This window comes from Salvelinus namaycush, chromosome 5, assembly GCF_016432855.1.
Source record: "Salvelinus namaycush isolate Seneca chromosome 5, SaNama_1.0, whole genome shotgun sequence".
NCBI classification, from domain to species: Eukaryota; Metazoa; Chordata; class Actinopteri; order Salmoniformes; family Salmonidae; genus Salvelinus; species Salvelinus namaycush.
In genome coordinates this window covers 30388285-30403321 of record NC_052311.1, presented here as the reverse complement: position 1 = coordinate 30403321, position 15037 = coordinate 30388285, and the positions used below count along the sequence as shown (strand labels likewise).

The 15037-nt window shown below is 46.0% G+C and overlaps 1 protein-coding gene across 1 annotated transcript in view; it reads left to right on the top strand.

Moving 5' to 3' along the window:
- The window catches only part of dock2 (dedicator of cytokinesis 2), a 73028-nt gene that overhangs the window by 43095 nt on the left and 14896 nt on the right, over positions 1-15037 (top strand). Inside the window, exons 2-15 of the mRNA XM_038993939.1 lie at positions 110-208; positions 510-604; positions 4146-4224; positions 4464-4564; positions 4659-4717; positions 4852-5000; positions 5118-5203; positions 5412-5568; positions 6833-6873; positions 10027-10117; positions 10875-10985; positions 11210-11299; positions 12497-12601; positions 12860-13001. Coding sequence (XP_038849867.1) covers positions 110-208; positions 510-604; positions 4146-4224; positions 4464-4564; positions 4659-4717; positions 4852-5000; positions 5118-5203; positions 5412-5568; positions 6833-6873; positions 10027-10117; positions 10875-10985; positions 11210-11299; positions 12497-12601; positions 12860-13001 — 1405 coding nt within the window. The remainder of the gene's footprint in view (positions 1-109; positions 209-509; positions 605-4145; positions 4225-4463; positions 4565-4658; positions 4718-4851; positions 5001-5117; positions 5204-5411; positions 5569-6832; positions 6874-10026; positions 10118-10874; positions 10986-11209; positions 11300-12496; positions 12602-12859; positions 13002-15037) is intronic.

Below are 15037 nucleotides of genomic sequence, written 5' to 3'. Positions count from 1 at the left end.
CCTCTTCTTTCATCTCTCTCTCTCTTCTTTCTTCTCCATCCTTCTCCTCTCTCTCTCTTTCCCTCTTCTTTCTTCTCTCTCTCTCTCTCTCTCTCTCTCTCTCTCTCAGTCCAGGGTGGTGGCCTGTATGACGGCCACTCTGAGTCAGATGGATGACAGACACTATTCCCGCTACCTAGAGACCTTCTCAGGCACCACCGACCTCGTGGTGAGACATCACACACACAGTTGCACGCACACACACACACATACACACACACAAATGTACACAAGCACGCACGCACACACGCACGCACGCACGCACGCACGCACGCACGCACGCACGCACGCACGCACGCACGCACGCACGCACGCACGCACACACACACACACACACACACACACACACACACACACACACACACACACACACACACACACACACACACACACACACACACACACACACACACAAGCACGCATGCATGCCTGCATAAATCCACACTCACACACTCTCTGTGTTGTTGAAGGACTTCCTGATGGAGACGTTCCTACTGTTCAAGGAACTGATTGGGAAGCACGTCTATCCCTCGGACTGGATGGCCATGATCATGGTGCAGAACAGGTACTGCACACACACACGCACGCACGCACGCACGCACGCACGCACGCACGCACGCACGCACGCACGCACGCACGCACGCACGCACGCACGCACGCACGCACGCACGCACGCACGCACACACACACACACACACACACACACACACACACACACACACACACACACACGAGACGTAGTCTCACCAGATGTAGTCTCACAAATCCGACTTATTTCTGACGATGGAAACATTGTGATTGTGGTGCAGAACAGAGACTGTACAAACAGCTGTAGTGTAGAGGAGCAATATAGCGCAGTAGCTGGAGACACAGCTAAGGAGCACTAAGCAGATGGATAATGAACATCAAAACAACATAATAAGAACATTCTCACACTCTAGTGTACTCTGATTTGTATTGCTGCGGTGTTAGGAAGATACTTGGTGTTCCAGTACAAAGCTTGGAGTGCCATTCTCTGACTCAAATGACCAAGTAGCTGGGTACAGACTAGTGCCCTCGCATGCTGGCTCAAGTTGATGCAATCAAGTAGCGGTAGGTCAATGGTAATCAAGTCAAATCAAATGTATTTGTCACACGGGCTAAATACAACAGTTATAGTAGACTTTACCGTGAAATGCGGACTTACTACGAGCCCTTTCCCAACAATGCAGAGTTAAAAAGTAAGAAAATGAGCAACAATTTTTTTTTAAATAGTTACACAGTAAATAACAATAACAAGGCTGTATACAAGGAGTACCGGTACCGCGTCAATGTGCAGGGGTATGAGGTAGTTGAGGTAATATGTACATGTAGTTATGGGTAAAAGTGACTAGGCAAGCAGGATAGATAATAAACACATTAGCAACAGCGTATGTGATGAGTGTGTATGTGTGTGCATGTGTGTGTCTGTGGTGTCAATATGCATGCGTGTGTTTGTGTGTGTGTGTGTGTGTGTTTTTTTGTGTTTGAGCGTACTGTGTGTGTGTGTGTGTGTGTGTGTGTGTGTGTGTGTGTGTGTGTGTGTGTGTGTGTGTGTGTTGGTAGTGTCAGTGTGTGTGTGTGTGTGTGTGTGTGTGTGTGTGTGTGTGTGTGTGTGTGTGTGTGTGTGTGTGTGTGTCGGTAGAGTCCAGTGATTGTACATAGAGTCAGTGTATGAGAGCCAGTGCAAAAAAAGGTCAATGCAAATAGTCATTTGACTAACTGTTCAGCAGTCTTATGACTTGGGGCTAAAAGCTGTTCTGGAAGCCTTTTGGTCCCAGACTTGGCGTTCTGGTACCGCTTGCCATGCGGTTGCAGAGGGTACAGTCTATGGCTTGAATGGCTGGGGTCTTTGACAATTTTCTGTGCCTTTCTCTGATACCATATGGTTTGGAGGTCCTGGATGGCAGGGCCGTCCACACCACCCTCTGTAGAGCCTTGCGGTCGGATGCCAAGCACTTGCCATACCAAGCGGTGATGCAGCCAGTCAATCTTTTCAGCCTCCTTACGGGGAAGAGGCGTTATCGTGCCTTCTTCACGACTGTGTTGATGTGTGTGGACCATGTGAATTGCTTAGTGATGTGGACACCGAGGAACTTGAAGCTCACGACCAGCTCCACTACAGCCCCGTCGATGTGGTAGGGGGCGAGGTAGGGGGCGAGGTAGGGGGCGAGCTCGCCCCCTCTTTTCCTGTAGCCCATGATCAGCTCCTTTGTTTTGCTGACGTTGGGGGGAACGTTGGTATCACTGACCTCCTCCCTGTAGGCTGTTTCATCGTCGACGGTTATCAGGCCTACCACCGTCGTGTCATCAGTAAACTTAATGATGGTGTTGCAGTCGTGGCTGATCAGGGAGTACAGGAGGGGACTAAACACGCACCCCTGAGGGCCCCCCGTGTTGAGTGTCAGCATGGCGGATGTGTTGTTGCCTACCCTCACCACCTGGGGGCAGCACGTCAGAAAGTCCAGGATCTAGTTGCAGAGCGAGGTGTTAAGTCCCAGGATCCTGAGCTTAGTGCTGAGCTTGGAGGGCACTATGCTGTTGAATGCTGAGCTGTAGTCAATGAACAGCAGTCTCACATAGGTGGGAGAGGGCAGAACTGGGATTTACATCCTAAATCCCAGTTCAGATACATAAGATGAGACACAACGGTCATCAGGAGTTTTAGAACAAAGTTAGTTTGATCTGAACAGTCTAGTTTTAGAACATCTCATGTTCGTCAACCGGAGATTCCAAGATTCGGCATGTAAAACCTTTAGCTAAGGTCTTGTGATCGAGACGGACCCATTTAGCCAGTCAGAGACCGTTACGCTAACGTTCTGTGTTCAGCCAAGCAGCTAGTTAGCTAGCCAAGAAGAGAGCTACTGTAGCTAGCTATTTTGCTGCACAGTCACACAAAGTGTACCCTGTTTCTGGTGCATGTGTTTCATGACAATCGTTTGCTGCAACACGTTGCTACGAGCAGTGGCAGCTATGTTTCAAAGTTTCATCACGTCAATGTAAAGATTCCCCGTTACCGTGGAAACTGTCTCACTCGCATGCCTAGTCTAGTCTCCTTGATCTAAATGCCTTGTCTTTAGTCAGCTGTTGTACAACACAACATTCTAAAACTGGCTAGTTTTTTTATCTTGTCTTGCCTCGTGTCGCCTGTTGTATCTGATCTGGAGGCCGACGTTGTCTCACTAACAACAGGGGTCGCTGGACCAACGTTTTAAGATATTTCCTCAAAAAAGTCTCAAATGCAACTGATTTTCCTTTCTGTTACATTTGGTCCACAGTGAGCAGATGTGTTGTTGTTGTGGACTGTAGCTTCTACAGGATTTGTCATGTCCCTAGGCTGTAAGGGACTGTTTATCCTATGAGACCAGACAAGGCCTTAGACAACACACCATGATACTAGCCCTGAGATACAGATGGGGGGGGTGGGGGTTTGAGCGAGGCAGAGAGATTTCCACAGGCCAAGGATATGTCCGATAGCACAGTGCAGAGAGAGGGCGAGAGAGAGAGAGATAAAGAGAAGGTGGGAGAGAGCGAACAAGAGGAAGAGATAGATGGAGAGAGAGAAGATAAGGATGAGTGGACACGGGTTAATAAGGGCAGGATGAAGAGATAGAGTGTTTCCTAGAGAGAAACGATAGAGAGGTCTGATAGAGGGAGCAATCAGTTCTTTTACAGGATCAAAAAGATAGATTGTGCTTGACAGAGAAAGGCAAGGGAAGATAGTCAACTAGTTTACTTGAACTTTCTAAACTTAGATACATTGAAATATGGTAAAATTGTTTAGTCCCTTTACGTAACAATTTTTATTATTTTTATAATTACTCATGTATTAGCAGTACCTGCTTCAGCTATATGGATATCCATATAGCTTGGATACTGTGTCAATATTGTATTATTGATATCATTTACATTCATATTTCGTATCAGGTCCAATTGATATAGATATCAGATGGCATGAATACTGATAACATATCAATACAGTTAACATTTATTGTTGACATCATGTCAATGTCAGTATTGATACGATATAAAGGTAGAGATGGATATCATGCTGTCATCTCATAAACTGTGCGCTGTGTCTCTGTCAGGGTGTTCCTCAGAGCCATCAACACCTACGCTGACACCATGAACCTCAAATTCCTCAACAACAATGACTTTGAAGTGCAGGTCAGTGTGTGTGTATGTGTATGTGTGTGTTTTTGTGTTTGCATGTGTGAAAATGATGAAAGTGAACACTTCACACTCATTCTCTCATTCTCTTATTCTCTCTCTCTCTCTCTCTCTCTCTCTCTCTCTCTCTCTCTCCCTCCCTCCCTCCCTCCCTCCCTCCCTCCCTCCCTCCCTCCCTCCCTCCCTCCTCTCTCTCACACATTCTCATTATTTTGATCCCTCTCCTCTCTCTGTAGTTGTGGAATAATTACTTCCATTTGGCTGTGGCATTCATTACCCAAGAGTCATTGCAACTGCAGCACTTCTCTCCAACCAAGAGGAACAAGATCCTGGCAAAGTGAATTCAATTTATACAATTTCTCTTTTGTTTGTCCTCTGGCAATGTTAACGAGTAATGTACTAAAGCAAAGCTGATTTATTTTTATCTTCAGGTATGGAGACATGAGGAGACTCATCGGTTTTGCCACACGGGACATGTGGTACAAACTGGGTAAGTGTGTGTGTGTGTGTGTGTGTGTTTGCGTGCGAATGTATGCATGTGGGTGTTATAGACTCTGAGACTGTGTGTGTGTGTGTGTGTGTGTGTGTGTGTGTGTGTGTGTGTGTGTGTGTGTGTGTGTGTAGGTGGGAATAAGATCTGTTTTATCCCTGGGATGGTGGGTCCTATCCTGGAGATGACTCTGATTCCTGAGGAAGAGCTGAGACGAGCCACCATCCCCATCTTCTTCGACATGATGCAGTGTGAACACAAACTCTCCACGCACTTCCAAAAGGTGTGACAGTGGCACACACACATAACCACACACACATGCATGCACACACACACACAGACTTTAACAGCTTCCGAGAGGCTTACCCATTCTCTATCGCTTCTCTCCCTCTGTCTGTAGTTTGAAAATGAGATCATTCTGAAGCTGGATCATGAGGTGGAGGGAGGAGGAGGAGATGAGAGATACATGGAGCTACTGGAAACCATGTGGGTGTCTTTAATTAATATCAATATCCATATCACAGGCAATATCTGTTAACTTATACTCTATCAAGCACTCATGCTTTCTGGCTTACGTGTGTGTGTGTGTGTGTGTGTGTGTGTGTGTGTGTGTGTGTGTGTGTGTGTGTGTGTGTGTGTGTGTGTGTGTGTGTGTGTGTGTGTGTGTGTGTGTGTGTGTGTGTGTGTGTGTCAGACTGTTGGAGTGTGTTGTGGAGCATCCCTTGTTAAGGCCAGAGGTCGAGCACTTCGTTGACTTGGTGAAGGGACTCCTGGTGCGTCTCCTTGACTACCGCACGGTGATGAGCGACGACAGCCGCAACAACCGCATGAGCTGCACTGTCAATCTCCTGGTACGCCCCGCCCACGACAGGAATATCCACATTGGGCAGAATGCTACATCTTTCATCAGCATATCTGGTTTCGCAACGATTAGCACGTTGTTGCGTCAACTGCTGTACACACACCTTCATGTTTCATGTGCCACCAGCCTGTCCCGCCTCACGCAAATCAACCTTGAGTTGCAGTTTCACTTTCAGCACAAAACTACACCCTTCTCCCCAACAATAAACCAACCTGTTGATCTATATATCATCTGACAATCATTCCATGCCAATCAGCAGTGCCCGCCGTGTAGCCGTTACCATGGCATCACCAGCCACTAAATAACATCCAACTAATTATGACCACATTCTAATACATTCTGAAAAGATTAATACATTGGAACCTTCGTATTCTACAACATCCAGTAACAGCATCTGTTAGACTAGATATAGTATCCCAGATCAATAAAAGATAAGATGGGTCTCAGAAGCATTACTAGCCTGGCGTTGTTCTGTTACTGTATTATACTGTGACACTATAGCAGTCACACAGGGCTGTCTGTCTGTCAGTAACACAGCTGTAAAGCACAGTTAGGCCTATTCAGAACCCCTGTGGCTATGCATTAGCCATTCCTTTTCATTACGTGCTGTTTTGAGAGCTAAATATCCTTACCTCAGGCTAACTAACATTAGCATGCTATGCTATACGCAAGCTAATCATCCTTACCTCATGCTAACTCACATTAGCATGCTATGCAATATGCAAGCTAATCATCCTTACCTCAGGCTAACTGACATTAGCATGCTATGCAATATGCGAGCTAATCATCCCTACCTCAGGCTAACGACGTTAGCATGCTATGCAATATGAAAGCCAATCTTCGCTAGCTCAGGCTAACTGACATTAGCATGCTTTAGCTAACACACAGATCCTCGGGCTGCATCTGGATCACTCAGACATGCATGCTAGCTGCATACATCGTTAGCTTATGCTACTGACTCTAAATGATGAATGATCTTTCTGCGGAGTTTGATACTTTATATAGCCCTTCTGACATCAGTGGGATGCAGAGATTATAGAGTGTTTTAGATGGGGATGTACGTTGGAGATGTGTGTGTTCTGCCTTGAGTGTTATTCTCAGTAAGTGAGCACCAGAGAAGAAATGTGGCGTCGTGTGTGTGTGTGTGTGTGCTGGTGATGAGACACACACACACACACACCCTCTCTGTTTATCCCCACACACATATCCACGCTAACAAGCAAAGTCTCACACTCCTCTCCGTTGTTTTGCAGAATTTCTACAAGGACATCAACCGTGAAGGGATGTACATCAGGTGACACTTTATGCAACAATAACATGTTGTCATTTCAATTGTAAATATGTTTCATAACTCTAGTTACACAACCACTCTACTTTCATATGTATTTAAAACGTTAGGGAGTTTGGGTATAGAGTGTCTCTGTATATGTATGACTCTCCGTGGTGTTGGACTGGGCAGGCTACATGAGCTGGTTGGACTGTGTATAACAGTGGATTACTCACTGGGTGAGGGCTAGAATGTGACCGTGTGTGTGTGTGTGTGTGTGTGTGTGTGTGTGTGTGTGTGTGTGTGTGTGTGTGTGTGTGTGTGTGTGTGTGTGTGTGTGTGTGTGTGTGTGTGTGTGTGTGTGTGTGTGTGTGTGTGTGTGTGTGTGTGTGTGTGTGTGCATAATCTGACAAGGGATTATCTCAATCCTGCTGAATTAATGTCAAAATCCAGAGGATCAGGCCCTCCACTCACAGCAACATGTGCACTCATTTTAGGAGAGAGAGACAGGGATGGAGAGAAAGGGAGGGATGGAGAGAGGGAGCGTGAGAGAGAGGGGGGGAGAGAGAAAGAGGGGGAGGAGAGGGGTGGAGGGATGGAGGTAGAGAGCGAGAGAGAAAGAGAAAAAGAGAGCGAGAGAGAGATAGGGATAGAGAGAGAGAGAGATGGAGAAAGAGAAAGATGGAAAGAGGGAGTGTGAGGGGTATTGAACTGAAAGAGGGATGGAGGGAGAGTGAGGGGAGATGGGAGAGATTGAGAGAAAGTGAAGGACAGAGAGAGACAGAAAGTGAAGGACAGAGAGAGACAGAAAGTAAAGGACAGAGAGAGACAGAAAGTAAGAGGAGATGATAAAGAGGAAGGCATATTCCAAAAGGAGGAATGTACTGTGCATTCGGAAAGTATTCAGACCCCTTCCCTTTAAAACATTTTGTTTACATTACAGCCTTATTCTAAAATTGATTGAATACATTTTTTCCCCTCATCAGTCTACACACAATACCCCATAATGACAAAGTCAAAACAGGTTTTTAGAAATTTTTGCAAATGTATAAAAAAAACAGATACCTTATTTACATAAGTACTCAGACCCTTTGCTATGAGACTTGAAATTGAGGTCAGGTGCATCATGTTTCCATTGATCATTCTTCAGATGTTTCTACAACTTGATTGGAGTCCACCTGTGGTAAATTCAGTTGATTGGGCATGATTTGGAAAGGCACACACCTGTCTATATATTGTCCCACAGTTTGCAATGCATGTCAGAGCAAAAACCAAGCCATGAGGTCGAAGAAATTGTCCGTAGAGGTCCAACACGGATTGTGTCGAGGCACAGATCTGGGGAAGGGTACCAAAAAATGTCTACAGTATTGAAGGTCCCCGAGAACACAGTGGCCTCCATCATTCTTAAATGGAAGAAGTTTGGAACCACCAAGACTCTTCCTAGAGCTGGCCGCCCTGCCAAACTGAGCAATCTGAGGAGAAGGGCCTTGGTCAGGGAGGTGACCAAGAACCCGATAGTCAATCTGACAGAGCGCCAGAGTTCAACTGTGGAGATGGGAGAACCTTCCAGAAGGACAAACATCTCTGCAGCACACCACCAATCAGGCCTTTATGGTAGAGTGGCCAGATGGAAGACACTCCTCAGTAAAAGGCACATGACAACCCGCTTGGAGTTTGCGAAAAGGCACCTAAAGACTCCCAGACCATGAGAAACAAGATTCTCTGCTCTGATGAAACCAAGATTGAACTCTTTGGCCTCAAGACCAAAGAGGATGAAATCTGTCACCATCCCTATGGTGAAGCAAATTGGTGGTCGAATCATGCTGTGTGGATGTTTTTCTGTGGCAGGGACTGGGAGACTAGTCAAGATTGAGGGAAAGATGAACGGAGCAAAGTACAGAGAGATCCTTGATGAAAACCTGCTCCAGAGCGCTCAATACCTCAGACTGGGGCGAAGGTTCACCTTCCAACAGGACAATGACCCTAAGCACACAGCCAAAACAACGCAGGAGTGGCTTTGGGACAAGTCTCTGAATGTCCTTGAGTGGCCCAGCCAGACCCCGGACTTGAACCCGATCTAACATCTCTGGAGAGACCGAAAAATATCTGTGCAGCGATGCTCCCCATCCAACCTGACAGAGCTTGAGAGGATCTGCAGAGAAGAATGGGAGAAACTTCCTAAATACAGGTGTGCCAAGCTTGTAGCGTCATACCCAAGAAGACTCAAGGCTGAAAACACTGCCACGGGTGCTTAAACAAAGTACTGAGTAAAGTACCTGAATACTTATGTACATGTGAGGGGAGGGGGGTTGTATAAATTAGCAAAAATCTCTAAAAACCTGCTTTTGCTTTTTCATTATGGGGTATTGTGTGTAGATGGGTGAGGGAAGAAACCATTTAATCCATATTTGAATAAGGCTGTAATGTAACAAAATGTGGAAAAATTCAAGGGGTCTGAATTCCTTCTGAATGCACTGTATTAAACAGATGTAGGAGGAAATGAAAGTTAAGCTAGTGAAAGATACACTGCTTTTCTCTGTTGGAAACCTAGAATGTTAAAAACCCTTAAAATGTCACATTTGACAGAATCTGAAAAAGGTACCAATGTATCTGCTGAGAATGGGTGACAGGGAGGGTTAGAAGTAACAGAGGGAGACAGAGAGAGAGAGAGACACACACCGAGAGAGACACACAGAGAGAGACACACAGAGAGAGACAGAGAGAGACACTTAGAGAGACACATAGGGTGACAGAGAGAGACACAGAGAGAGACACCGAGAGAGACATCGAGAGAGACAGAGAGAAATAAGAGGAAAGGAGAGGGCAGAGAGAACACAGAAAAAAAGAAGATAAATAGAAAGAGAGAGAGAGGTGAAAGGGAGACCTAGGGTTGAGGTAAGCTGCATAGCGAGGGCAGACTCATGTTTTTTGTCCCTGAGGACACAATAAAGTTCTGCCCACTAAGTTCCACAGTGTTCATGTCAGACGGTGATGTGTACAGGTCAAGTCATCACAATCACGTAACAGATTGGCTACATATATCACAGAATGTTGGTCCAGTCACTAAGTTGTCTGGGCAACAGTGACATCTAGTGGACAATGGTATACAGTACAGTTTGATGTGTATTAACCTGTGTGTGTGTCTGTCTGTGTGTGTGTCTGTGTGTGTGTGTGTTACAGATACCTCTACAAGCTGAGAGACCTTCACATGGCTGTGGAAAACTACACAGAGGCTGCATACACCCTGTTGCTTCACTCTCGCCTGCTCAAGGTACACAAAAACAGACATGCACACACCCACCCACCCACCACACACGAACACACACACACACACACGCGCGTGCGTACACACACATTGACATTCACTTCTCATTTTATTTGGTCCTCTGAGCACAAAAAAAAGGACTGTTAAGGACATAAAGGACTGTGAAATCACCAGGAACTTAACTTAGCTTAAAGTGATTTTAATTTAGGAAGTCGATTCCCAAGTATTCCCACGCATTAATATAGAGCCATATGTTCATGTATCTCAGTGTAATCAAGGTTTAAATGATTCGGTTTTTGTCAAACGCTACAGTGGTTCTTCCTTTAAACGTTTTGAGCTTATGCCGCCACCGTTTGTGGTAGATGGTGGCATATTGTGATAAATTGCGTCATTCTGGCAACAATGGCTGACACTTAAATAACGTGCCGTAGAATTCAGCGCCACCCTGCAAGCTGTGCTGCAGTACGCCGCAACTTTTGAAGGAAGAACCACTGTATATCCGTTTGAGCTTCTTGCGGTCAATTTGCAGTTGACAAATGATTTATAGAACTATGCTCCGACCACCTGACCATCCACTCAAGAAACAAAACATCCTGTGGCTGAATGTAATTGGGGACCCTTGTCCTGTAGCCTTCACAATCCTTTTTATAGCATGTCCTTCCGCTCTGGTTGTTTCATCTCTGCCCCCTCTCTTTCACTGTCTCTCCCCCCTCCGTCCCTCCCTAAATCCCTCCTACGTCTCCCTCTCCCCTTCCCCTCTCAGTGGTCAGAGGACCAGTGCAGTCCCCAGTTTGAGCTGCGTAGCTGTCAGACCCAGCGCCAGCAGAAGGAGAATCTCTATGAAACCATCATCGGGTACTTCGACAAGGGCAAGGTCAGGAGCAGAGTCGGCTATCTTGATTCTGTGTAGTGTCTTTGCTGGATAGATAGACGTCATGAAGTTGGACACAGTCTCTGTGCTCTCTGTTGCGGAGTCGGTGATCTTGATATATTACGTACTCTCTGCTCTCTGTAGAAGTGTTGGAGTTGGTTATTTTGTAGAACCTCTCTTCTCTCCATGGGTGTGTTGGTAATCGTTCGTCTCTCTGTGTTGTGTAGATGTGGGAGGAAGCTATAACTCTGTGTAAGGAGCTGGCTGACCAGTACGAGATGGAAGTGTTTGAATACGAGCTGCTCAGCCAGAGTCTGGTAAGACACGCACAACACACTGTTGCGTCCTATTCCGTATATGGATATGTTTTGTCTGCAAGCTGCCCTCATTAGCGTTTCTTCTTGATTTCTAACACCCTTCACAGGGGCCCCCGAGAACTTTCCTCTACTCTTCTCGCTCTCTCTTGACTTCTCCTCTCCTTCAGCCTGAAAGTACATCACATTTGGAGTGACTGTTCAATACACTCCTCTCCTCCGCTTCCACCCTCTCGTCGTTTTTCTCCTCTCTCGCCTCCCAAGAGTCTCAGTCACTCAAACAAAAAGAGCACGTGTAGTATTTCTCCATCCATCCCCTTTGTCGCCTGAGAGAAAGTCTTCTCTGCTCCTCTGGAAGTTGTCGTTGTGCAATAAATATGATAGATTCTGCCCTTGGATTTTGTCCTTTTATCTTTTGTCCTGTATTTCAGCATTGAAAAACAAGACTTTGCAGGTTGTGCAATGTGTCTTGCTGTAGCTTTATCCTGTCTCTATCTTCCTCTGTCTGTCTGTTTCTCCCACACACTCTCTGTTTCTCCCACACACTCTTTGTCTGTCTGTTTCTCTCACACACACTCTCTGTTTCTCCCACACACTCCCAGTCTGTCTGTTTCTCCCACACACTCTCTGTTTCTCCCACACACTCTCTGTCTGTCTGTTTCTTCCACACACTCTCTGTTTCTCCCACACACTCCCGGTCTGTCTGTTTCTCCCAGACACTCTCTGTTTCTCCCACACACTCTCTGTCTGTCTGTTTCTTCCACACACTCTCTGTTTCTCCCACACACTCCCGGTCTGTCTGTTTCTCCCACACACTCTCTGTTTCTCCCACACACTCTCTGTTTCTCCCACACACTCTTTGTTTCTCCCACATACTCTCTGTATGTCTGTTTCTCCCACACACTCTCTGTTTCTCCCACACACTCTTTGTCTGTCTGTTTCTCTCACACACACTCTCTGTTTCTCCCACACACTCCCGGTCTGTCTGTTTCTCCCACACACTCTCTGTTTCTCCCACACACTCTCTGTCTGTCTTTCTCTCTTCCCCTCTCCACCCTACCCCCTAACCCGCTCTCCCATCTCTATCTCTCCCACCCCTACTACCTCTATCTCCCCCAACATCCTCTCTCTCTCTCTCCCTAACCTTTCATCTCTCTCCCTCTCCTCTACCTCTCTACTCCCCCCCCCCTCTCTCTGCAGAAGCAGCAGGCTAGGTTCTATGAGAACATTATGACGATCCTGAGGCCCAAGCCAGACTACTTTGCTGTGGGCTACTACGGACAGGGTTACCCTCCCTTCCTCAGGGTATGTCTAAGCATCTGCCTAACCTTGTATTCACAATGTCTAGTTTTAGCTCCAAATGAAATGTGAAAGAGCTTATATCTACATGATTTTGGGTTGGTCAATCATGGTTTATTGCACTTATGAAGTAAACAACAGATTGTCAATCCACAAGAGGAAGCAATATCAACATCTAAAAAAAAATAAAGAATGCAGTCTTATGTAGTGTTTATGACTGTTCATAACCGCCTTATGGTTGTGTGTAACTGTTTATAACCTCAGAACAAGGTGTTTATTCACCGGGGGAAGGAGTACGAGCGTAGAGAAGACTTCCAGAACCAGTTGATGAGCCAGTTCCCCAGCGCTGTCCGTCTCAATATCACCACCATGCCTGGAGACGACGTCAGACTCTCCCCTTTGCAGTGTATCCTTATGTACACACACACAATGTACACACACACGCGCACACACATACACACAGAGGTGATTTCAGCATCTAGATCTTGGTGGGGCAAAAACAAAAAAAAGTGGAATGCATGCCAGCAAAGCCACTACACAACACAACACTAAACAATACATGAATTGCACTTTAACGGTGACAAACGGTGCCCACAAACTGTTAGCGTAACGTGTGCGCTGAGAGTCGGGAAGCAAGTTCAGGGAGTGAGTGTTTTAATAAAATAAACGTAACGTAACCCAAAACAAGAAAACTCACACAACGCACAGACACGACACAGATACTGAAACAATGACGCCTAGGGAAGGAACCAAAGGGAGTGACATATATAGGGAAGGTAATCAGGGAGGTGATGTAGTCCAGGGGAGTCTGAAGACGTGCAGGTGTGCGAAACGATGGTGACAGGTGTGCGCCATAACGAGTGACCTAGAGGCCGGAGAGGGAGCACACGTGACAGTTAGGGCCTACATTAAGCTGTCCCAACAGCAGTCTCAACATCTTACCACTGCTACACCTGGGTACACCTGGCTACATCAGGCTACATCAGCGGAGCCCTGTCTGGCAGCGAAACAGTTAATTCAGCCTTGTAGTGGCTTCCTTACCAATTGACCATAGCCACTGCCCAAGCCTGAAGCGGGATTGTTTAGGTACGCATACTGTCCACATTCCAAGTTCCCAAACGACAAAAACATTCAATGAGATCCAGGGATATGGTGCAACAAAAATATTTATTTTTCTTATATCTAACAAAAAATGATTCTCCAATCAACTTAGATCATAGATTACTTGACATATATATGCCTGTATGTCTGTATGGTCAAAAGACTGTATCGCTCCCGCTTCTAGATAGGACCCCTCTTCCCCCGAAGGCCCAACTTCCTGCCTTTATCCTGTTACTAACACACTTACCACAGTACAATGAATGGGCAAGAGGTGGAGCCAAAAACTAATAACAAAGGAATATATCTCAATCAGGTAAAGATAAATCATAAAAGGTACGTACCTAATATTTCACCAAATATATTAATATTTCATACAAATATACAAGTCCCATATAGGACAAGAGTCCATTGATCTCAGTCTCAGAGTTGAAGTGTTCAAGTGTTCAACTTCCAAAAATGTCAAGAGTTTGACGTTCAAAAATATAAGAGTTTGACATCCAAAAATGTAAGAGTACGACATCCAAGAATCAGAGGTGTTTCAAAGATGGAGCACTGTGTGTGTGTGTGTGTGTGTGTGTGTGTGTGTGTGTGTGTGTGTGTGTGTGTGTGTGTGTGTGTGTGTGTGTGTGTGTGTGTGTGTCTCAATCAACCGCCTCCAGGAGCAGACAGAGTTTATCGATACGTCTCTGTAAGATAATGGTCTTGGTCTTAACCATGACACGACCTTTGGCCCCTGGAAAAGCATCCACCACACGCCCCATTAGCCAAGCGTTCCTTGGGGCGGTGTCATCGACAGAAGACAACAAGACGTTTCTCTTAGTTTTGTTCCACTTGTTCCACTCCTGCATATGTAGAAGATAGTCCCTGATCCATCTCTTCCAGAAGAGGTCAGTGATATATTGTACTTGCTTCCATCTCTTTTGTGAGTATAGGTCTCCTCTCTGGAATAGTCTTGGTGGCAGGACTGGGTTCGCTTTCAGATGAAGCAGATGGTTCAGAGTCAGGAGTTCTAGATCATTAGGGTCATTTGTCACAGTTGTGATTGGTCTGTCGTTCGTGATCGCCTCAACTTCACACAAGGCCGTCTGCAAAGCCTCATCATCCATTACTTGCTCTTTAGGGACTGAATAGAGGATCTTTTTCACCAGTCCGATCAACCTCTCCCATGGTGGGCTCCAGAGGGAGGGTTGAATGACCATGTCACTCCTTCCTTCAGTAATTCATTTTGAATCTTGTTGTGATCCAGCTCTTTCAGAGCTTCTCCTAGCTCTCTGTGTGTTCCAACAAAGTTGGTGCCATTGTCTGTTCTGATACTTGTTACTGGGCCCCTTCGACAGATGA